We start from the raw sequence: 26,187 nt of genomic DNA on the forward strand, positions 1-26,187 counted from the left end.
GTGGACTGCCTTTACAGGACCACTGACGTGTCAGAAACTATTAAAACATCTTGTTATCGCTTAGCCCACACCTACAACTTATCATCTGAAGTCCCGTTACGCATGGAAAGGCAACGTTACGCAGCCGGCAATATAGGGGTAAGGTAGACGACATCAATATATTTAGCCCTCTACTGCACTCGAGAGAGTTAAATACCGCGTGCTGATCGTTTGTAATACTCAGTCTTTGTGTGTATGTGCGGTCTGTACGTCTGTAAAGGGTTAGTGGGTCACCAAGACGTCCAGACAGCATGACCTGTGTGGGGTGTATGTAGAGAGGGTTTGTGATATAGAGTTTTCTTTTGTGTTAATAGTGCTAGACAGGTAGATCAGATGGGTTGGATAGGCTTGTGTCTTTTCATTAAAACCTCATTGTGGGAATGAATTCTTATTGATGTGGACTATTGTACCAGATTGATGGACCTTTTTAAGAATGTATTTACAGCAGTATCTGTTCAAACTAAATCTATTTTATAAGATACAGCTCAATGTCTTTCTAGTGGACCTTATCCATCTTGTTGGAATGCAATTTCAAGCAATTTGGCACAGTGTTGAAAGCTTTTTTTAATCACACAAATGACAGCCAGACACAACATCACCATTACATATTTTTGTAATGCTCAAGTATACCTCTCACACTTTCAGTTTTGAGAGCAAGGGCAATTCTCTATACTCTTTTTTTTTTTTGGCATCTCTGTATGCCTTGTTGACCCCATGTTGAGTTTCCGTCTCGGGTCCCCGAGGCAATGGTTCATTTTTTCAATCCATTCAAGACAAATGTGAGGTGAAGCCAAATTCAAGAAGGTGCTTGCAAAAAAAAAAAACAATGTACAACCGTGAAATCACACCACAACCAAAAGGTGGAGGCAGATCTCTCTGAACATCTGTGTGCTGAAGGTTTTTATTTTTTGGATGGCAGTGATTGAGTGCTGGATTGTAATGTATGTTGATGTGACGATCGCCTCTTTTTTTAGAGTTTATCAGTGATTGTTAAAGGCCCACTGAGCCGCATGAGTCTCGGTGTGTGTCTGTATGGAGTGAGTGAAGGTTACTGACAGGTCCGGTGAAAGTAATTAAACGCGATTGATCGTTCTGAAGAGCCTGCTGTTCTGCTGACAGGACTCAAGTGCACACACGTACACAAAGCAATATAAACATAAAAACAACATATATGCTAGTCTTTCATTCAACGGTAATTCTAAAAATTATAAATGCACTCTTAAAATGATTAGGATATTTTGCCCTACAAAAATAAAAACAGACTTATTACACAGCTACTTACCAAACAAACAATTAAATACACGGACATGTTATATTGAATTAAAGTTAATACTTGCAGAGGCCGCAGACACACAAGTTGCATAACACAAGCACAGCTATGTGGAAACAAACGTTCCCGGATAAGCTGTCAGTTAGGCTGCATTGTTTAGAGATATTTCATGCCATAATTGACCAATCAGAGGCAAGTGTCTCAGATAGTCATGTTATAAAGCCACAAGGACATGAGTAGGTGTCATTACAAGTCACTCTTACATGCTCTGTCAGTACGTTGTAGTTATTTGTCATGTTATTCGGCAGGCATGTGGTGCTGTAGGAATTACGAGCGTCTGGCAGTTACAGGACACAGAGGCTGTATGGGATTGTCTGTGTGACAGCAGGGTACTTTACTGCACGTGCCCGAGTCTTATTTGCTTTCCATGTGGAAAGATCATCTGCAGCTGGGATGGACTTTGAGTATCAAGCACCGGGGCAGAATGTCAAACATTAACCGTGTATGTTCGATAACCCATCTTGAATGTGGAGCAGAGGTTAAAGGTAACTGTTTGAGAGGGTATTTGCTAAATGTCATCTCAAAATGTTTTGCATGGTATCAGTGTATTTAAAGGTCAAAAAGGTGAGCACATGATTTGTAATCTGTAGGATTATAGATGGTGAATTGCTGTGTATGCCAGTGTTGGTAGTTAAAGACAGACAATAGTTGTTGCCTAATGTTGTGGCATGTTAGGACAGACATAGAAGTTAAATGTAATGGTTTTGTGATTTGATTCAATCAGATGTTAAGCATTAGACAGCTGAGTTTAAATCTTGAAAAGCAATAGCTTCACATCTGACTAAAGAATGTTTGGCTGTTTCTCTGCCAAAAAGAGGGATTTTCTTTAAATGTTGTGTGCCGTTTACATTCCAGACCATGTTTGTCTTTCCTTCTCCTCTCTTCTCTTTCTGAATTCGTCTGGTGTGGATATTCATGAAACATGTTATAATGTGCCACTCAAGAGCAAACATTCATCAAAGCAGAATACAAAATGAGAGTCACTTTGGCTTTTCAAGTGACAATATTATATGAGAACTCACCCTGTTTGCCTTTTTACCAAACATTCACTTAAAAAAAATTTAATAAAAGTGCTTAAAGGGTTCTTCGCAGTGATGCCAATCGAACAACCATTTTTATTCCTCAAAAAATCTAATGAAAATCTTTTTTAAACAGAAAGTTTCTTTTGATGTTAAAGTTTTTTTGGAACTATTCAGACATTTATTTTATAGCATTGTAAAGTTCCTTTGTTTTTTAAAGCACAACTATTATCCGATTCACATTTTTACATTTCCTTTGGTGTGTAAGTGTGTATTAGTACATGTTAACGATATGCACAAGGTAAAAACCCCAAAGTAAATGATGACGCGAGTTATCGTCTCCAACGAAAATCTTTTATCTTGGACTACAACAAACACGGATTGTATGCAACAGTTGACTTACGTTGGAGACAATAACTCACGTCATCGCTTACTTTGCAATTTGTACGTTTTGCATTTCGTTAACATGTACTAATACACATTTACACACCAAAGTTACACCATTATGGAGTTAGAGGATTAGCCCTTAGCTGGTTTAGAAATTATTTATGGTAGACAGCAGTATGTAAGTGTTAATGAACAAATCTCAGTTAGTAAACCTATTAATTGTGGAGTCCCTCAGGGATCTATTTTGGGCCCTCTTCTTTTTTTAATATATATAAATGATTTTGAAAATTCCACACTGGCTTTACACAAGGTTTTATTTGCTGATGACACAAACTTATTTTTGTCACATAAGAGTCTAGATGAAATGGAAGAAACAATAAATAGAGAACTAAGAAATGTTGCTGTTTGGTTTCGCTGCAATAAATTATCTCTTAACACAAATAAGACAAATTATATTGTGTTTCATTCCAAACAAAATCAATTGGCAAAAAAACATGTCTGTCTTAAAATAAATGGACAAATTATTGAAAGAGTAAACACCACTAAATTTCTCGGAATTGTTATTGATGAATGCCTACAATTTAAATCTCATATTGATCAGTTAGTAAAAAAATTATCAAAATATGTTGGACGATTCTTCAAAATAAGGAATTTTCTTCCACAGTCAGCACTTGTCATCTTATATAAAACCTTGTTTGAGTCCCATATAAACTATTGTAATGTCATATGGTGTAACACTTTTACGAGTTATCTGAATAAAATACAGTCTTTACAGAAAAAAATTATACGGATATTAACGTGGTCTGAGCCAAATACCCCTTCGCGTCCATTGTTTTATCGCCTCGGGCTATTAAGACTTGCCGAATACAATATTTTTCAGAATGCCTGCATGATTTTCCAGGTTGTTCATGAGCTAAATTATAGATTGTGTGAACTTATTCCAATCAGCCGACCCCAGCATATTTATCACACAAGGGATAAACATTTAATTACTGGTAAAATAAGACGATTAAAATGTACGTCCCTGAGTGTAGTCTGTAGAGGCCCGCAGATTTGGAACGAGCTTGAGGAAAACCTTAAAATGTTACATCCTGTCTCCGTTTTTAAGGAAAATCTTAAGGGAAAACTGCTGTTAACGTATACTTCTTGATCATTTATAAGTGTTATATTTGTGCTGGGATCGTCTGTGGTTTGTTGTTGTAGTGAATGTGTTTTGATGTATTTATTTGGTATTGTATGTTATATGTTGTATGATGCTTTTGGGCCCCCTACTAAAAGCTTTTAATAGCTTCTTTGGGGTTTCCCCTTTTCATGAATTCTGTGTAATTAAACCTAAAAAAAATAAGGCTACTAACCAAAAGCACTACTTTTTTGTATAATTTAATGTTGTTTTTTTTTTTAATTAAAATGTTGAGTTTTAGAACAGTTTTTTGTCACAAATTTTCTTTGGGGGGCTGCGAAGGAATGCACCGTACACAAGGGGGGCCGCACTCTGAAAAAGTTTGGGAACCACTGCCTTATACTACCAACCTGGATCCATCACTCCAAAATATAAAGGTGCTTAATGGGTTCTTCTGCCATTTTTGGTTTATTTTTATAGTCTAAAGAGTCTTTTTCACAACAAGGAATCTTTTTTGAAACAAAAATGTTCTTTGGATGTTTAAGATTCTTGATGGAACCGTATAGCCAAAAATGGTTCTTCTATGGCATCGTGAAGCACTTTTATTTTAAAGGTTGTACTAGTGCAGTTTGTGATCTTGGTTTGGGGTGAGTGTCAAACTCCATGAGCTGTTTGACTAAAAATATACAGGATACAGCAACTGATCACAATATATTGCCTTTTTAAAAATGTTAATCTCATTATTGGTAAACATTAGCAGCACAGTTCATGTTAATGTGCACTTTGAATACGGTACAATTCAGGACAGAGCTCCTAATTATATTACAGCTCATAAAGTGTCCAGCGGATATTTGCTTATAATTCAATTAACATGGACAAACAGAATGTATTTCAATGGGAACGGCAAATGTAGCTGGTTAGCTTGTTTGGCTTTATTTTATAACGCTAACCTTCCCTCGGCCCACATCTAGATCACAAATTGAATGAGTATCTCCAAGCTGGTAGTCAAAGGGATTGTTGTTACCGTTACTTTTGGATACCATTCACCAAAGTACTCCCCTTCAACTGCAAATTATCATCTGGCAAAATTTTGGTCACCTGTCTGATCAAATTAATTACGGTAGATGAACAGTAGTTCCCCACATTTCTACTTTTTTTGTCTTTTAGAGTCAGTAACGTCACATTAGGGAAGTAAATTTGGTTTAGGAATGCTGACCTTAAAGCCACAACATGTAAGAATTTTGGGTAACACTTTATTTTACGGTGTCTTTGTTACATATGCTACATGTAATTATTATAGTAATAACAGTTAATTATGTATAGTTACATGCAACTAACCCTAAACCAAACCCTAATCCTAACCCCAACCCTATAGTAAGTACATGTTGTTAATGATTATTACTTAGTACTTAAATGTATAATTACACTGTAACAGTGATGCCGTAAAATAAAGTGTGACCGAATTTTGTAATAAAATATCCACAGTGTGATTTATTTCATGCACTTGTGTACTTTTTTCAGAAATTTTAAATAATGGCTCATCTCTTGTCAGTGAAGTAATGTCCGTGCTAGCCTCGGTTTCCACTTGTAGAAACTATGGCAACACATGGACAAATACAGAAGTGGTGGTTATACAGCATCTAAAATGCAACTCTTGTGCCTTGCAGTTTATTCGTCACGATGGCATAAAATAGTTTGATCAAACATACCCGTAATAAAAAAATAATTCATTACCTCATCCATGAATATTGTTGGCATATTCTATACATGTCTGGATGGTGAAAACATCATTACCCTTCGATCCACTCTTCTTCATAATATCATCAGGTGTGTTCGACATCGGCTGCGGCTGGATGTAACCAATCGGCGAGATTAGCCAAAACGGAGACGTGAAGTCGGACACGCTGTGGTTCCTGTAGTTTGCTGCATTTACGTCAGACATGGCTGATCACGTGGCATTTGCTTGCTTTATCGCAGTAAACATGATTTGTAAGATGTAAACAACATAAAAAGTGAATTATATTGTTTTGAATGTCCGTGTATGAGCATGAGTGGAACTGAAGAGGCTTACAGCATCTGTTTTTACAAGAATAAAGTACAACATAAGCATATATTATTTAAATACCAATGTAGTGGGGTCTACGTTTTTTATCCATTTTATTTTGATGAACATGACACAATATAACATCGCGATTACATGAAAAGAGCTTTAACTGTTATAAAAATCCAGATTTGTGAGCATTCGTGGAAATGAGGGCGTGAAAATAAACACGAAACACACGTGATTGTTGTCATGTGGTGAATCTGACCAATTGTGAAACAGCTGTGTTATCATTACAGCCCGTGCAGCTCCTCTTCGCGAACTACGCTGGCTGACTCAGGCGGCTGATCTCAAATCACTCTCGCGGTTCTTTAAAACCATATGACACAGTCACATGCCTTCAGCGCCAGGTCAAGTCGGACAAAATTACTAACCGGCATGCACTGCTTTAAGTCAGACGCCGATCGGTCTGCGCAGCACCGCATCAAGTCGAACAAAACTAATAACTCCTTCCCCATCATTGACGAGTTATCTCGTCAATTAAGAGAAAATATTTGCATGAAAAAAACTTGCTGTTTTCCTGAGTTTTTAGGGTAATGTGTAATACCATACTTACCCAATTTATAAAAAAAACTGAAGCAAAAAGTTATTTTTTAATTTGAAACTATGTGTATGTTTTGATCATCATTCTGAATCTGATCTCTAACAGAATTCCTTCCCAAAATTGCCTTCATTTCAGCTATTTGCTAAAAAAAAATATTTTTGAAGAAAAATACCCATATTTAAGAGTTTATAAGCAGAAAAAAATAATATAGATAGAACTAAACATTTTTTCCCCCATTTTGTTTATTTATTGTTTGTTTGAAAGCAAAAGGGCTGTTCTTTTATTTGATATATTTGTATGTTTATATATTTTTAGAAGAAAATTTTCCTGAAAGGCATTTTGTGAAACTTTTGTGAAAATCACAAAAAAATGCTGGCTGGCAACTTTTCAAAAAAAAGGTTGGCGGGGAATGAGTTAATTTCTTTAATTTGTTTTTGTTTTGAAAATGCAACCCCTAGTGGTTGAAATCCTACATATTGTGCCTTTAAAATGTGGCACACAACACAATTTAGAATAAGACACAGATTTAATTACTGTGGCAGGGAGAATACAGTGTGTATGTTAAGTGCATGGATAGGGTGACCATAAGTGACATTTTTCCGCGATGCGTCCTGGCCAGGATTTCGGGTGCGTCTTCCAGAAGTCGTATATGTCGACTGCATATGTCATCATGGTTTATTATTCCAGAAAAGCAATCGTTACATTTCAAGGTATGAATGAAAATACAATGATTGTATATTTTTTACCTCAAATGATGACGTATGCGGTCGACAATCACGACTTATTTATTTATTCATTTAGCTGAGGCTTTTATCAAGTGACTTACAATTGCTATATATGTCAGAGGTTGCACCCCTCTGGAACAACTAGGGGTTAAGTGCTCAGGGACACAATGGTGTGTCACAGTGGATTCGAACCCGGGTCTCTCAAACCAAAGGCGTGTGTCTTATCCACTGCGCCATCACACACCCGAAATCCTGACCAGGACGCGTCCCGGAAAAATGGCACTTATGGTAAGGTGCCCAGATGTCCCCGGAAAACAAGTCCCGTTTTTTGGTGTTCAGTTCTCCATAAACCCACAACAATAAAAAGATGAAAACATTCAAAAGGGGTTTGTCCCCGATTGTAAATTCATAGACAATAACAAATAAGATTTCAAGGATATTTTAACCAGTGAACTAGGACATGTTCCTATTGTCATATGAAAAATCTGGTCACCTTATGGTCACCCTATGCATGCAGGATGTAAAACATCAACCGTGTATCAGGTTTGCTTAGTGCCGCCTCAGTGGGTTGCATTTCTGCAGGACTGATAAAACACAGAGATGACAGCAAGTAATGGAGTCTGAATGGCTGTTTAAATTTTTAGGATTCTGCCACCTGACTGCTTTAGTCTTTAGAAATGCTTAATGCCCCCTATAATGCTTAGTGAGCTGTGCTATTATACACTGGCCTGACAGGTTTCTCCTGGACTGCAGTATTGGCTTCAGACAGGGACAGGAAGGTAAATTTATTATCCACATTACTTTAATGGAGATGTGTGTGTTGTTTATTGTGTTTATTTTTTCTGTGTTATCTCCTATCCCAGTTCAATATGCAGACACCGTTACAAGTAAACCATTCACATGTAAACACTCAAGCTATCAAACATTGCTCTGTTTGTCTGAGCATTCCAGCCAATCCAACACAGGATCACTGGCTCAACCAATGTCAGAGGTCGGAGATCAGAGGATTCGGTCAGGGATTTCGATATGAAGCCCTTCCTTGCTAAAAAATTATGTTATCCAAAATTTACTGTCCACAGAAATATTAGAGATTGTACTTATTTGCATACTAATGAAAATTATTCTCTGCATCTTATTGCTCCATTCTGTCTTCCTCTTTGATAGGTGTGAACTTTAGTCCCGTCCTTTGTTCCTGACCTTGTGACCCCAGATTGTCACGGCACCGTGATTGAGGAGGCCACCATGAGTCAGGAGGGGCAGCATGACCCCCTCCACAAAGAGAGTCCACCTCCAGATACACCACCGGCATCTGAGATCTCTCAAATTCAGGATGAAGAGTCTGAGATGGGAGAAGAGAAGACAGAAAGCTTTAAGCGTGAAAACATGGAGCCATGCAATGGTACAGAGGAGGTTGGAACAGAGGTGGACAGTGAGGAGACTGGAGAGGTGGATGTTAAACTGGGATCAGGGACTTGTGGAAAGAGTACCCAAAATATAAAACCCAGTGAAATGGACCAAGATAAAGTACGATTAACAGAGGAAGGAAGAAATGGAGAGATTGAGGGTGTCTATCCTGAATCTGGCAATAAGAACATCTGTGAAGGTGAAAACACACAAACTTTGCTGCCCCAAAGCTCAGCAGAAGGTTTAACCAAGCTCCTGTGTCCTTTGAGGTCAGTAATATGATGATACATGTCAGTGAACCAAATTAAAGTCACACCATTAGACTGTCATGTTTGCATCTGCTTGAAAAGGAAAAGAGAGATATTTATAAAATTTTGTGCTAAAATCACAATTAAACAACATATTTCTGACCAAAAATTAAACTTGATATCAACTGTATCATAACTTTTGTTTCTTAAAGAGCACCTACCATCCGATTCACGTTTTTACATTTCCTTTGGTATGTAGGTGTGTATTAGTACATGTTAACAATGTGCAAAAGGTACAAACCCCAAAGTAAACTATGACGTGAGTTATCGTCTCCAACTTAAAATCTCTTTTCTTGGACTACAACAAACACACGGATTGTAGGCAACAGTTACTTCCTGTGATTGGTGATGTAGAAAAGACCGACATTATCATAACTCCTACCACTTTGGACTCACAGCCTGTAAGTTAACTCCTGTTATCATTGCATTGTGAGCGAATCCTTCAAACATGGTAAGAGGCGTCACATTTCCTGCTGACGTCAAAGGTATTCAGGCCAATCACAACATACAGATTAGCTGGCCAATCAGGGACTCAGCGCTTTACAAATCTGTGCGTTTCAGAAAGAGTGAAATGTAGAGCCAATAAAAATTTACGGTATGTGAAAAATAATGTGTCAATACAGCATTTTAGCTATGCTAAGATAAATTATTTAGTATCAGTTATGTTGTGAAACACCTAAACAAAACTGGGCCGCATGTAGTCACGATTTGGCAAGTTATACATTTCTTAGCAGTGCAGCTTGTATTTGCCAAACTGAATGCTGTGAACAGAAAAAGAAATGCAGAATTTTTAATGCAGGCACTAGCGGCAAGGGCATTGCGACGACGTCGAGCCCCATATATGGTAAATACAACTTCAGCTGATACAGCTAGACGAGCAGTCACGTGGGTTTATTGTTTGCTACGCCAAAATTTATTCAACAAATCCATTTTCATATCCCATAATTAGCATTTACTCTTTTTCGCATACGTCAAAAACTACCTCAAGATAGCATAAAAACTTTTGTGTTTCTACTGGCCGTCCTTCAACGTGATGCCCAGCCGATGCCTGACCAACAACCACCGACAGAACCCGTTTAATCTCCTTATGCGTTTACATACACTTTACATCCCATAAATATATATTTAAGCAATATCGCTCGAGTAGGAGTGTGATATAGCTCTATATCATCACGGCTGTGATTAGGCCAGAGGCACGAGACTGTTATACAACAGTTCGACGGCACACGTTTGAAAAACGAAAACTAGAAAACAACAACGGAGTTATTTTAAAAGCCTCTTTGTTTGAGAACTACTTCTTCCGCCACGGATTTGAGGGCGGCCAGAATGACAGGTAAAACTTTCGGCTGCTTTGAAGCTCATAACAACTCAATGGACGGAAAAGCCGTTACTTTATATTACCGTTTCGTGGTCACAAAGTGTAGTTTTAAGATTAGTTCAGTCGAGAATGTATATGTATTATATTTAAATCTGCAGCCGATTAGTAAAGATAGCGCCTGTTTGAACGTTTGCTTAGTGAGATTCGGTACGAATGAGGACCAAAGCATGAGCGGACGTCAGTGTTCACTCGCCCCGCTGACCACCGCCCTCTCTGGGCTACACCTCTAACAGAGATACCCTGGCTCTCATGTTGGCCTTGTTTGTTTATGATTGTCAAAATGAGATCAAATCAGCAGTATTTGGTGTCATGATCAAACTATTACTTGTTTTTTAATTCATATTTAGTGTCTTTTGTGTTGTTATTGATTTGGCGCGAGGTAAAAGTTAATAAAACTATACTTGTATAACGTTACTATTGCTTTCTCATTTATTCTTAACGTGATACGAGCACTCGATTATTATTATTAAACTTTGTTCTTGTCAGTACTATATAAAACGGGTTTTTATAAGTGTCAGAGAGATGTTTTTGCATGCTGCTTATAAATATACCAGTGGCGATATCTCATAACATGTTTTAATAGTCACGTCACGATTAAGTAAATGATCAATGTCCACATTTAAAAGCTGCGGTGCTTACCTGCTGTTTCACGGTGTTTTCGCGTTCTGATGAGAAATATAGCTCCAGAAAAAAAACGAGTGTTTATATTCCTCTTTCCAAGTGTTAATCGTCCACACGATGTGACAAGACATTTCTCCCATTAACTGTAACGTAACATCCAAGAGCGCTGATCTTTGACAGACTGATTTATGAGCTAGTAAACTAATAAGACACACGGAGAGTGAGAGTCTGTGTTTTTCCATTCAGAGATGAGCCTGCTTAGGACCTCCATTCACTAGGTGGCGGAATGATATGAAAGGTGAAGCGGTTACAGTGCCGTTATCAGTACAATATCGCATACCTCTTAGCCAATCAGATTCGAGAACCAGAAAGAACTGTTGTATAAATATATATATATATATATATATATATATATATATATATATATATATACAGTTGATATATATATATCTCCCAGGGTTTTTTTCCTCCTAGGTCTTCCCCCCCCCCTAGGCTTAATAAAAGTCGGGATGTTGTTTCTCCAAGGAGGTTTTTCAACCCCGCAGAGTCAGCCGACATTGGCTTAACTAAGCACCGTCTTCTATACGTTACATTAATAATACGCTCACTTGTAAAGTTTATTCATAGCCCCTTTTTTGCTACTTATATTGTCTGTCGATTTTTTGGTGTTTTCCCCTGCCTGAAAAGCGCTATATAAATAAAATTGAATTGAATTAAATTGAATCCATCACTCGATTCTTATGCGATACTTCAAAATGTGCATGAAATCAGTGTGATGGAATGCCAGCTAGTGTCAGCACTCATAAATGATGTGACACGCATGCTGCAATGAGGGTGGGGAGGTATTTTGAGTGCTGCATGTGGCAAGGGATCTGTCCTGAATGATGCTCTCCTCTGCTGGGACTTTGCCACTGCAGTCGAGAAGAAAAACTGTGACAGCAGCCTGACTAAAGATAGGAACACAAACAGTGCATGCCAGCCATTTGTGCATAGAGCCAGAACTCTAGCCAGGGCTGTTTGTATTGTGTGTAGCTTAACATGTTATTTTCTGAGGCTTAAGAATGGGTTTACTAGTGTCTGTATCGCTACAGGTTGGAGAACGGGACTGAAGATGACAGCGAAGGCCAGGAGGATGAGGATGGGATTGTGGAAGAACCTTCGGCACAAGGGAATCTGGATGCCTTCAGCTCCACGTTTGAGCTCTCTGTAGAAGAAGCAGATGCTGAGGTAGAAGACGAGGACGGAGGAGAGCAGAGCGAGAGGCAAAATCAGGACAGTTTCAGCTCGACGTTTGAGCGCATTGTCGAGCGGGTCTCCAAGGCGACAGCCGTTGAGGAGGAGGAAGACGAAGGTGAGGAAGAGTACGACAGGACTAAAGAAAGCCAGGACGGTTTCAGCTCAACGTTCGAACGTATCGTTGAATCGGAGCTTCTGCGAGGTGGGACTTGCTACAGCAGTCTGGATTCTCTGGACGTGTTGTCGCTTACGGACGAGACGGACAGCTGCGTCAGCTTTGAGGCCCCGCTCACCCCTCTCATCCAGCAGAGGGCTCTGATGGGCCCTGAACCTCCAGAACTGGAGCTGGAGACTGTGCAGGAAGGAGCTGAGAACCAGGAGGGGGAGGCCGAGCTGGGGTCGGATGCGACAAGGGAGGGAGTCAGGGATGGAGCCGGTTTTGGAAGTCCTCTACGAACCACCATACCAGGAAGCAGGTCGGAAAATGTCTTGAGCCAACCGGCACAGTGGAGCATCCCTAATGGATTCCACACTGGGAACGAGGAGAGCGGGGGAACCATGCCAAACTCTTTAAGGTAAGAATATAAAGTCTGGTAACTGGTCTGATCACGCAAAATCTTACTTTATTTGCCCAGCAGATGGCATGCAGTACTTAGTCTGGTTTTGCTGAGTCCTGTTCCAAACTAGTGAGTCACTAGTATGGCCCCATGCTGTTTTTTTCAACAGAGACAATAGCACATCTGGAATTACAAAGTCAAGATGCAAGTCTGCTTCTCAATGACTGTTTTGCTAATAGTTGCACTGATGAGGCATATGGCAGATCGTAGCATCAGACGAGAACTGCGTAGAAATTAGTCTAGCAAACCAGCCATCATTTGCTGAGGTTGAGTTTTTTTAATCCTGCTCTTGATGGGAGTTTCAAACTGTGGCCCAGCAGACTGGAAACGTCTTTATATTGCTAAGATCTGACTTTGAGCCAGTATCCAAGAGGAAAGATTTCCACCTCTGGGAGCCAATGAAAGATGGATGTAATATAGCTGCTCTCTCTCTCTCTCTCACTGCATCCATCTGGACTGTACCCAGCAGCAGATGTTGTCGTTTTTTTCCTCCCCAGTTTTAAATGACCGGCAGCTTCCTGACCCCCAGTGTGACTGAATGAGGCATTGTTTTTAGGGAGTGACATCATCGACTTTGGCTTTCCTCTTTCACAACGAGAGTCTTGCTCTAGTTTTCACTCGCACTGTGCTTATGCGACTGCCGCTTGTCTGAACATAACCCTTAGCGTTCCTCTATACCATTTCTAGCAACCAGCATGCTTTTCATTGACCGAAAGGGCCATTATAATATTTTCAGTTGACCCGTGCATGGAATGCATGAATAAGCTATTCATTAAATCTCCTCTTTCTCTGTATTAGCGGCTAACATCATTAGCCTGTGGTCTAGCAGAGGCTGGTAACACTACGCTAGCCACATATGCTGTTCATTAGCAGTTCTTTGATGCATTGGAGTTGCATGCTGGCTATATGGTTGGCTGATAACTCTGTCAATGAGTGGATGTGCCTACAAAAGGGAAAGAATGGCGTATGTTGTTTATTAGCATATCTACAGCCGCACCAGCAGTATGCTAACTGGCAAAGAGAGAGTTGTTGAGAGATTGTCCATTAAGGTGAATTATGTGAGAAAGTGTAGCTTAATGTTTGTCATAGGAGATTCAAACAGCAAAGATATGAAAATTCAACCACTCACACTTTGTCCTAAACCTTATACCCTAGCATATACGCCACATACCAAAGCCATTTACATGTATAGATTTGGCAGATGCTTTTATCTAGAGCGACTTGCATTGCATTTGAACTATATACAGATTTTTTGTATTATATGTGTGCTCTTTTGGGTTTGAACCCAAGACTTTGTGTTGCTGATGTGATGCTTTACTAACTGCGGTACAGGGGCATATTGAATATGTGGTTACATCATTGTTCAAATCTAAACACATGGGCCAAAAGCCAAAACGTTGATTTAATTTTCACTGGGCTCCTGAACTGAACTATATTTGTATTGGTTTTTAATGAGAAATTCTGTTTACCACTGGGATAAAGCTCAGGGAGTAATGCAGAGGGAATGCATGCAATGTTTATTCGTGAGCGCTCAACCAATTCTTCTGCTGTTTAAAGTTTTCCTTGCTTTGCATGAGGGTGTGTGCTTGAAAGCATGCTTTTATCTGGAATAGCAATGATTTGAATAATTTCTGCGTTTGAAAGGAAACAGTTACACAACCTCATACCATCTTTAGAACAATTTGTCCATTTTCACAATGTTTGTGGTTCATTGGTCCTTTTTGAGATTGATGCGATTAGTGATTGATCTGTCAACACTTGCCGCCTTACACACAGTGGATCAATATGCAACATGAAATGTGATCTGTTTCTTTATGGTGTTCTGATGGTGCCATGCAAGATTTGTTCCCTGCTCAGAATCAGATCCCCCTCCACCTTAAATCCATTTTTTAGATAAAAGATGTACTGTTAGGCATGCTGTTCATTTGATGGACGCTTTTATCCAAAGCAAATTACAGTGCATTCAATTCAATAATTGTTCCCTGGAAATTGAATCTATAACCCTTTGTGTTGCTAATACAATGCTTTATCATTTAAGCCTTAAAGGGCTAGTTCACACAAAAATGAAAATTCTGTTATAATTTACTCACCGTCATGTTGTTCTAAACCTCAAAGAGTTTCTTTATTCTGTTGATCACAAAAGAAGATATTTTGATAAATGATGGTAAAATAAACAAATACTATGGAAGTCAATGGGTACCGCCAACTGTGCGCTTACTATCATAAATAAAGCACTCTGATAAAGTACATACTTGAGAAATGAGTAAAATACTTGACTACTTACACCTCTGATGATTTCTAAACAAAAAACAAACCAAAAATTGCCATATCAAATATTTTCATTCTTAGTTAACTAATGATTAAGGGCCAGATTTACTAAATGGGGCAAATTAGCGTCAGAGCGCACTTACAAAAAAGCGCAGATGGGAGTGGTAATATCTGCGGGTTATTTACTAAAAACACGCAAATTAAATAACACAGGCGCAAACGCTGATTTGCATAATGACCAGCAATCTACTAAGAGTAGCGCAAATTAGTTTAGGGTCGCGAATAAGAGTTCAGCACCACAGATATCGCAGCGGAAAATTCAGGGTGTGTTATCCCAGCTAACGAAGCCATAGTACACTTAAAAAGAACTGGAGGACAAAAAATATAAGTTGAAGAAATGAAAGACATGCTTTTTTCAGCCTTAAATAATGGCGCAAATACCAGTCATAACATACGGATTGCGTAAATAATTTAAATCTCTCCTTCCCAAAATTAACGTCTGAAAGGGAAACTCCTAGAACAGGGCTATTCAATTGGCGGCCCGCGGGCCAAACCCGGCCCCCAAGCTAATTTGATCCGGCCCTTTATGTAGTCTGTAAAAAAGACATCTCTAAAATAAATTTAGTAAGTTAGACAACAGGCCGTACAGTTACGAGTTGATGCGCGTGCGTCTGTTTCATACAGCATGAGCTGCAGAGCGCGAGTCACGTGACTGGTGCGAGCAGCTGTGTCACGTGATTATATTCCCGCTTTGGTCCACAAGTTCAAAGCGATCGCCTCCCCCGCTCGCGCCCGCGTCTCAAGACGCGATAGCTGACAGACAGTGGTGAGTTAAGAGACCGGACTCTATGGTTGTTTTAACTTTATTTGTTGTATTTTCAGCTTAAAACACCTTTTCCGATAATTGTTGTCTGATATGTTTATGCTTATCCACAATGACATTAACGTTAGATGTCTTAATAAAGGAAACTCGTTGAAACGATTTTGTGAACTAGACAAAAAGATCCTACCGTTTCTCCAAAATTCAAAGCAGACAAAGGCTCAAATATTATGCGAGTCATCGTTCTCACACAAGAATGCAAATAAAACGAGTATAGTTTGTCGCCCATCGCTCACAGCCCAGCCCCGGCACCACTGTGTGCGTATCGCGCTGACAAACATACACCTGATTTTACTGCTCTTGCGAAATCTAAAAACATATTCTGTTTATTAGAAGGTAAGTTAGCCTAATGTTTGCCAATTATTAAGATAGCTGTTGTAGTTTAAATAGGGCTACTGTAATAATTAGCTTTTGACAAAAAAACATCATAAAACAATTATGTTCCATATTATAAACTTTTTTGTTATGTGCACTGAAGTGAGTAAATGAGTTAAATTCTCAATAAGTGTGATATGGATCTTATTTACCTATTTAAATGTAGAATAAGGCTTACTTGGGCATCTTACAATGCACTTATAATGTTATGCAATTTTAAAATACAACATATGAACATGTCTGGATGTAGAAAAAGCCTACTTTGACATCTAACAATGCACTAATGTTGTTGAATGCAGTTTCAAAATACATGTTTATAGAAAAAGCCTATTGTACAATGCACTGATTTTGTTGCTATGCAGTTTCAAAATACAACATGAATATGTTTAAATGTAGGAAAATTTAGTCATCATCACTGTTATATGTCCGGCCCCTCATTTAAAATGCTTTTTATGAACTGGCCCCCACGACAAACTAATTGAATAGCCCTGTCCTAGAACAACATGATCTCACAAAGTTCCGTGGGATAGTCACGGAATTTTGTGCTCATTTTTCCGTGGCATTCTCACGGATCTCCGCGAAACCGAAGCGAAAATGGTAAGAAAATAGGACAAAACAGTTGAGTAACCAATCCGTGAGAATGCCACGGAAAAAGACAGTCCATAGCAGGGCCACGGAAAAATGCGGAGATCCGTGAGAATGCCACGGAAAAATTAGCACAAAATTCCATGACTATGCCATGGAAATTCGTGAGATCAGGTTGCCTAGAAATGCAAAGATTAGTTGCAAAAATAACTATAGCACACATTTTCAGCACTAATTATCCACTGTGCGTCTTTAGTCAATCCCAACATCGTGGGATGATTAGTAAATCTGTTAAAAAATCTGGCCCTTAGTCTGTTAAGCTAACATTTCATCATTTAGGCTAATCAGTCAGCCTGCTAAGCTAACCTGTCAAGTGGAAGTTACTTCACACAGAGATAAAAAAAGTCCAGGTTTTTTTATAATATAATGAAAATGGTAAAACATATTTTTTAGTTATAACCAACTAATTGTCAAATGGTCTACATTTATATTCAGTTCTCACAAAAAATAATTATGTATTAATAATTATTACTATATAATAGTAAAAGTGTAGTAACCAGATGTAGTTTATTTAGAGTATCGATTACCATTTGAAAAACTGGTTAATTTAAAAGAGACTTTTAAAATGCTCTCCTAAGTATTTTAACTAACATATTGACAAATCTGCTTTATATGGGGAGACGCAAATCCTCATTTGTATGTTTTACTCTTTTGAATTTTGGCTGCATACCCCCAGTAACCCACAACCCCACCTCCAGACCCCATCTCATCCACCCCGCTCTGAAACGACACCTATTCACACAAAGAAAGAAGATCATTATTCTCTTTTTCAGACACTTATTATCTCTTTCTTTATCTCTTTCTGACACACACACACACACACACACACACACACGCAAGCAAGCACACACACACACAACTTCCTGTCTGGTTCTGCTCAATCCGGGTTGTGTATGTAGGATCTAAGGGTGAATGATGTCGAACTGATGATTATCCCTACAGGATGCACAGAGGGATACACATACACAATCTCTCTCTCTCTCTCTCTCTCTCTCTCTCTCTCTCTCTCTCTCTCTCTCTCTCTCTCTCTCTCTCTCTCTCTCTCTCTCTCTCTCTCTCTCTCTCTCTCATACACACTGTGATATGCATAGGCCTTATGCACACTTATGCATAATAAGATGGGACTCTATGCTTATGATACTTGTGATGTTGCCTTAAACTTTGACCTATAGGATTTTTTTATATATTGAGTTTTAAATTTCTATATATTATTTTCCCTTTGCATTGGGACCTAATGCCTTAAAATGCTGCCTAAATAGGCAACTTTGTGTCAATTTTTTCTCAGATGCGCACATAATCCACAAAATATGTAAGTGAGTTTTCTAAAATCAGGAAAATGATGGAGAAACCTCACACCTCACCTAACATATGTGTGTGTGTATTAAGTCATGATATGCGGTCTTTGTAATTCACTGTGTGCTATGCTGTTAATCCTCACAGGTCTGTGTCACAGAGAAATCTGTCTTTAAACAGGTCTATAATTGGCTCTGTCTGACACTTTAGTGCTAGTTTCTCGACATCTTAAAGTGCCTGTACATGAAAAAATAGATGTGTTTGAAAGCTTTGAAAAAAAGACTAAAATGATAAAATGATAATGATGATTTAGAAGATAAAGTTTTAGAAGCACCAGCACCTACATATCCTTTCCACAGAGCAATACAAAAATCAGTACTTACACTTTTCCAGAAACCAAAATGATATCGCTGTAAAATAAAATCCGTAAAAAAAAACGTTCAGGAAAAATTCAGCGGCTGGTTTGTAGGAAAAATACAATGCAATAACGGGCACTATAAATTACAGAAATTTTCTGTAATACAAAAATATTTTTTTTCTGTAATTTTACATTAACAAAAAATAATCTGTAAAAAAAACAGTAAAATTACGGCGGCTGGGGTGCCGGAAAAAAACTGTAAAATAACTGGCACAATAAATTACAGAAATTTTCCGTAATAAAAAATATTTTTTTCTGTTATTTTACATTGAAAAGGAGCACAGGTACGATATTTTTAAAAGTTTGTAGCCATATAAAACTTTGTAAATGAAAGAAATAAGACATCCACATTCTTTACAAGACTACAAGTTTGTCCAGTATTCTAAATATCTTTTCACTTTATTAACAAAGATGTTAGTTCAGATTTTGCTTTATTTGCCCTGTTTGCAGTGTAAAGATGGCTGTTCTGTGTTGGAGATAAGATGCTGAGGATTGCACATTGCTAATTTATTCAATTAATAAGGTCCTGGTTTCATTAGTATACAGCCAGAGAAATAATAAGAGATATACACAGAGAGAAAATGGTGATTGTTAGTTATTGGTTGAGTGGTTAAGTCAACTGTAATGATCATATTATCTAATTATGATGAGTTAGTTATTCAACTGAATCATATGATGATTTTAGAGGACAAACATGCTATGGGTGTAGGTTACTGATGCATGCAAATGGCACAGAGACTACACACTCTGTATCATATGTCACAGTTGATTTCTTATTCTGGTCTTGGAATGATACAGTATGTGTGCAAATTGTAAAAACCAAGAAGAATTCAAAGCTTGTAGGAACTGTCAAAAAGTGATAAGTGTCTGCAGGGTTGCAAAAATCTGGGAATTTGGCATGCGGATAAAGAGGAGTCTGCTGCCGAGAAAGCTAATGTTTGTATGTGATAGGGTTTGCATAAATTTCCCAAAATTCACAAATATTTTCCCTTAATTCCTTAACTTTGAATATTTCCAAAATTCTCGAACTTTGCAACCATCCATTATGCTAGTATGTACTGCCAGAAATATGTACAGTACAAATATTTACTTCTAAGTAACTAATATGAACTCGTTAGGTCCTGTATTTTAGGTCCTGGAAGCTGTATTTTTGAATAGGTCACGCCCCAGTGACTTTTAGGTGAGTCATTGTCAAAAGGAAATGGTCTAATGCTTATGGTTACAGGTTTGTTGTGTACTCTTTTGTTTGTGAACTAAGCTATTGTCTATACTGAAATATAATAAATTGGAACTTAACAAATAATAGAAATGGTACTCATATTTTAGAACCAGCAATGGAAAATAAGATCGTAAACACTAATAAATAAATAAATTACTTTTCATTTATTCATTCATTTATTGTTTTCAGTTTTATAAGTTCTTGTGTGAAACCATTTTAGTTTACTTCATTAGAAACCAAATTATATATTTTTTATTACATTAGACTGAAAAATTTAACACGAGTAAAAATAAATATATATCCTGATGTTGAAATACTGTTTTTCATTTTTAGTTTTTATAAGAAATAAATGTTAGAGAATGTTAGATGTCTGAGAAATGAAAAACGGTCAGGTTCAACGGGACTCGGTCCCGATGGGCACTTCATCGGAAAAATGGAAATGTGTCCCAGGCAGGAGTCATTCAGTAATCCTATCCACTCAGAACGACATACTCCGCCTACTTCCCTCTGCGTTCCGACTTTTAGGAACTTCAGACTTGGAAGAGCTTTGCGCAAAAACGCCGGAGCCAAAAGCATACGGACATTGCGCTTGAGTTATTCGCGTCAAAAACGTTTATTTGTCGAAGAAAATGAACGACACGCGGTGACGCGTATCACCAAAACGCCCCATTTTGCGCAGAAGCACTGAAAACTTTGGGGAAAAACTCTGTTACCCAACGCGCGCATCGCCCGGAGGCGAATGGATCAAAACGGCTCTGTTCCTCCCGAACGCGCGGGACTGATGCCTGATCTCCGATGAAAGATGTGGAAGGACGAATATGATGTTCATTTTGAGTTTCTTCTAGGACTTCTGTAAGTTCTTTAGCTTATCTTGAATCCTCAAACCGTATTATATTTCACTTTTAAAAAATCTTACTTTCCTTTTCTTCATACTTTTCTTATACACTTTAAAATCCAGCAGCTGCGCAATGTTTGGTCAGCTCTATAAATATGAATCATGCGATAATATCTAAATGAACTATTTTTAATCAAGGCAACCCCTTACGAAAATTAACCATGGGTTTACTACATGGTTAAACCATGGTTACCACAAAAGTTTTGTTACATAGGGTTACTGTAAAACCATGATTTTAAGGGAAATATTGGTTAATATATCTGAATTAACCTGGCTAAATTTCGTTTAACCAGTAAAGTATTTTTAAGCGGTAGGTAGAAATAGATCAGTAAGGTAAATACCAGTGTATTACTTCCAGTATTATTCTTATTTGGACTGTAAATAGTATTTATTTGTTTATATTTGAAGTCAAACTCTTTGTTTTACTTTTATTTTATTATCTAGTTTATTTTTTAAGATAACCTAGCAGTGTAAATGTTTTAAAACTTATTTAATATGACCAAAATGAACCTGACTATATTAGGTAAAACTGACAAAAGTCATTGAAAGCGTCAGGTCTGATAGAAGTGCTTTACAAGGTTACCATGCTTTCTACAGTGATGGGTAGATGTCTTAGTATTTTAAATTAGTGATGCTGTAAGTCGCTTTGGATAAAGCATGTGGTGAATGTATAAATGTAAATAAACATAGACAGTTTGAATGGGAATCTTTTGGTTACTTCTTGTTTTAGTCATTTGTTTACTAGTCTGCAGATGGTCAAGGTTATTTCTCCTTTTTCCACTTGCTGTATTCTTTCCTAAGGCACACTGTTACAAGGTTATCTTGTTCGGTATTAAATTGTCAATTCTTTTCTTGGCCAAAAAGGACTTTCAAAGATGCAGTTATAAATGCGTAGCCTGAGGGCTGTTGTTTTATTGTGTGTGTGAGCGAGACAAGAAAGGGTGAGCTTTTGTATACTTGATCCCTTGTACCTGACAAAGTTTTCATTGCATAATGTAATCTAAAATACATCACAAATATTTTCTTACAGTAACACAATACACACACACACGCGCTCACAGAGCAGGATTTTTATTTTTGGCTAGCTGACAATGATGTGCCAACTCCTTCACACTTCACTCACTGTTCGTCCAACACACCCTTCGCCGACAGCACCAGCGCTGGCGAACAGACAGAGGAACTGGCATACGTGTCATAGACAGGCAGTCTCATGTTTAATCTCCTGGCTTGCTCAGCAGAGCTCCAGGTCCATACAGACTTCTTGCTGGCTTTTTTGTAGGATCATTTATTGCATCGTTGCTCCTCTAGAGCTGCTGTCAGATGTGCATGAGGCTGTGATTTATGTTTAATGAAGTCAATGATGGTGTCAGTAGTACTGTGGTACTTTGATTAATAACTACCATGAAACAGAATAAATGCCATTTTTATGTACCATGATACTCCAACATCAAGCTGAGTAAACCTTGGACAGAATACTCTGCTGCTGGGTTAAAAATTACCCAATTCTGGGTAAGATTACTTATGTTTACATTTTATGCTTTTGGCAGATGCCCTTTTACAAAGTTATACATTTTTATCCGTTTGAGGGTTCCCTGGGATCTCCATACTTCATTGGGTTTCTATTTTTTCTCCTCAACAAATTTAGGAGATGCATCTAAAGTTAATACTTAAATGAAACAGAACTAAGATGTCCTTCAGATCTCCTGAGCAATGAAAGAGCCACCACTGAGAAATAACATTTTCCTCTGGGCTGTTCTTTTGAAAATCTATAGCACAAATCTGCTCAATCAATCATCATTATTGATCAGAGTACTTTAAAGACAGATGGGGAGAGATATCGCTTTCCGATGGCGTTTGTTCTGTCATTATGTGCACATGACCTTTAAAGTTATGACTATAGAAACGGGCAGCTGGTTTGACACTTGAGCACTGAATGAATCAGTCTGGTGCTTTAGATCACTCAGAGGGTCTCTCCATTAAATTAACAGGTGATTCTGTGCAGATCACTTTGTGTGCTTTTGTAGCTGGAGGTGTGAATTATAGTTGGGTGATTTGATTCACAGGAAAAGGGAGGAGATGTGAACTCAGATGATCTTTACTCATCCTTTAATCTCTTCATATTTTACTGTTGAGTATCTTTGTGTCTGTCTGTCTACAGTGTATGTATGTATGTCAGATTGTTGAGTATTTAACTGTCTATCTGTCTGTCTGTCTGTCTGTCTGTCTGTCTGACTGTCTGCAGTGTCTATCTACACTGTCTGTCTGTCTGTCTGTCTGTCTATCTATCTATCTATCTACCTATGTCTGTATGTCTATCTATCTGCCTGTCTGTCTAAGTATCTGTCTCCCTTTCTGTCTGTCTGTCTGTCTGTCTGTCTGTCTGTCTGTCTTCCGTCTGTCTATCTACAGTATCTATCTTTCTTTCTGTCTATATGTCTGTCTGTCTATCTACAGTATCTATCTACCTTTCTGTCTGTCTGTCTGTCTGTCTGTCTGTCTGTCTGTCTGTCTATCTACAGCATCTATCTTTCTTTCTGTCTGTCTGTATGTCTGTCTGTCTGTCTGTCTGTCTACAGTATATACAGTATATTTCTTTCTGTCTGTCTGTCTGTCTGTCTGTCTGTCTGTCTATCTACAGTATCTATCTTTCTGTATGTATGTCTGTCTTTCTATCTACAGTATCTGTCTGTCTGTCTGTCTACAGTATCTATCTTTCTGTATGTATGTCTGTCTTTCTATCTACAGTATCTGTCTGTCTGTCTGTCTGTCTGTCTGTCTGTCTGTCTGTCTGTCTACAGTATCTATCTTTCTTTCTGTCTGTCTGTCTGTCTGTATGTATGTATGTCTGTCTGTCTGTCTGTATGTATGTCTGTCTGTCTGCCTACAGTATTTATCTTTCTATCTCTTTATCTACAGTTTCTGTCTGTCTGTCTGTCTATCTGTCTGTCCATCTACAGTGTCTGTTTGTCTATCTATCTGTCTGTCTATCTACAGTGTCTGTCTGTCTGTCTGTCTGTCTGTCTGTCTGTCTGTCTGTCTGTCTGTCTGTCTGTCTGTCTGTCTGCCTACAGTATTTATCTTTCTATCTCTTTATCTACAGTTTCTGTCTGTCTGTCTGTCTGTCTGTCTATCTGTCTGTCCATCTACAGTGTCTGTTTGTCTATCTATCTGTCTGTCTATCTACAGTGTCTGTCTGTCTGTCTGTCTGTCTGTCTACAGTACCTATATATCTGTCTGTCTGTCTGTCTGTCTGTCTGTCTGCCTGCCTACAGTATTTATCTGTCTATCTGTCTATCTACAGTGTCTGTCTGTCTGTCTGTCTGTCTGTCTGTCTGTCTGTCTGTCTGTCTGTCCATCTACAGTGTCTGTTTGTCTATCTATCTGTCTGTCTATCTACAGTGTCTATCTGTCTATCTGTCTGTCTATCTACAGTGTCTATCTTTCTGTCTGTCTGTCTGTCTGTCTGTCTGTCTATCTACATTGTCTATCTATCTGTCTGTCAGTCTGCCCTGCCTGTCTGTCTGTCTATCTACAGTGTCTATCTATCTGTCTGTTTATCTACAGTGTCTGTCTATCTGTCTATCTACAGTGTCTGTCTGTCTGTCTACAGTACCTATATATGTCTATATATAGACTGTCTATATGTCTATCTACAGTGTCTATCTATTTGTATGTTTATCTGTTTTTTTACAGTGTCTGTCTGTCTGTCTGTCTGTCTGTCTGTCTGTCCTGCCTGTCTGTCTGTCTATCTACAGTGTCTATCTGTCTGTTTATCTGTTTATCTACAGTGTCTATCTTTCCGTCCGTCTGTCTGTCTGTCTGGCTACATCGTCTGTCTATCTATCTGTCTGTCTGTCTGTCTGCCTACAGTATTTATCTGTCTGTCTGTTTATCTACAGTGTCTGTTTGTCTGTCTGTCTGTCTGTCTGTCTGTCTGTCTGTCTACCTATATATCTACATTGTCTGTCTGTATGTCTGTCTGTCTGTCTGTCTGTCTGTCTGTCTGTCTGTCTGTCTGTCTGTCTGTCTGTCTGCCTACAGTATTTATCTTTCTATCTCTTTATCTACAGTTTCTGTCTGTCTGTCTGTCTGTCTGTCTATCTGTCTGTCCATCTACAGTGTCTGTTTGTCTATCTATCTGTCTGTCTATCTACAGTGTCTGTCTGTCTGTCTGTCTGTCTGTCTACAGTACCTATATATCTGTCTGTCTGTCTGTCTGTCTGTCTGTCTGCCTGCCTACAGTATTTATCTGTCTATCTGTCTATCTACAGTGTCTGTCTGTCTGTCTGTCTGTCTGTCTGTCTGTCTGTCTGTCTGTCTGTCCATCTACAGTGTCTGTTTGTCTATCTATCTGTCTGTCTATCTACAGTGTCTATCTGTCTATCTGTCTGTCTATCTACAGTGTCTATCTTTCTGTCTGTCTGTCTGTCTGTCTGTCTGTCTATCTACATTGTCTATCTATCTGTCTGTCAGTCTGCCCTGCCTGTCTGTCTGTCTATCTACAGTGTCTATCTATCTGTCTGTTTATCTACAGTGTCTGTCTATCTGTCTATCTACAGTGTCTGTCTGTCTGTCTACAGTACCTATATATGTCTATATATAGACTGTCTATATGTCTATCTACAGTGTCTATCTATTTGTATGTTTATCTGTTTTTTTACAGTGTCTGTCTGTCTGTCTGTCTGTCTGTCTGTCTGTCCTGCCTGTCTGTCTGTCTATCTACAGTGTCTATCTGTCTGTTTATCTGTTTATCTACAGTGTCTATCTTTCCGTCCGTCTGTCTGTCTGTCTGGCTACATCGTCTGTCTATCTATCTGTCTGTCTGTCTGTCTGCCTACAGTATTTATCTGTCTGTCTGTTTATCTACAGTGTCTGTTTGTCTGTCTGTCTGTCTGTCTGTCTGTCTGTCTGTCTACCTATATATCTACATTGTCTGTCTGTCTGTCTGTCTGTCTGTCTGTCTGTCTGTCTGTCTGTCTGTCTGTCTGTCTGTCTGTCCGTCCGTCCGTCTGTCTGTCTGTCTCTGTCTATCTATAGTATCTGTCTGTCTATCTGTCAGCAGTGTCTGTCTACAGTCTCTGGCTGTATGTCTATCTAAACCAAACCCACCCACCCATACATCCATATTCCCATCCATCCTGCTCATTTTTTTTTTAGGATTTTGTAGTTAGTTGAAATCTTGTTCAGATGTATTTACACAGCCAGTATTGCATAAATATTGTGTATGTTTCATGTGAGCTTTCTGGGGCATTGTGGGTAATGCTGATGAAGAGGACATCTGCTTGGGAGGGACACAAATTACATCCCTCTCCCCCTCACGATATACCAGGTTCTGCTGGCACCATGGCAACCAGCACATTATCGT

General features: G+C 38.5%; 1 protein-coding gene across 4 annotated transcripts in view; it reads left to right on the forward strand.

The window, feature by feature from the left end:
* Window positions 1-26,187, forward strand: part of psd2 (pleckstrin and Sec7 domain containing 2) — a 76,010-nt gene that overhangs the window by 28,420 nt on the left and 21,403 nt on the right. For 2 of the 4 annotated variants that reach the window (XM_073854526.1, XM_055177744.2), the window contains exons 2-3: window positions 8,430-8,938; window positions 12,068-12,787. In XM_073854526.1, the coding sequence (XP_073710627.1) occupies window positions 8,508-8,938; window positions 12,068-12,787 (1,151 nt within the window). In that variant the 5' untranslated portion in view covers window positions 8,430-8,507. Of the gene's footprint in view, window positions 1-1,558; window positions 1,855-8,429; window positions 8,939-12,067; window positions 12,788-20,438; window positions 20,780-26,187 lie in introns of those variants that run through there. The other 2 variants (XM_073854525.1, XM_073854527.1) reach the window with 2 other exon arrangements.

Source organism: Misgurnus anguillicaudatus, chromosome 16, assembly GCF_027580225.2.
Source record: "Misgurnus anguillicaudatus chromosome 16, ASM2758022v2, whole genome shotgun sequence".
In the NCBI taxonomy this organism is placed as follows: domain Eukaryota; kingdom Metazoa; phylum Chordata; class Actinopteri; order Cypriniformes; family Cobitidae; genus Misgurnus; species Misgurnus anguillicaudatus.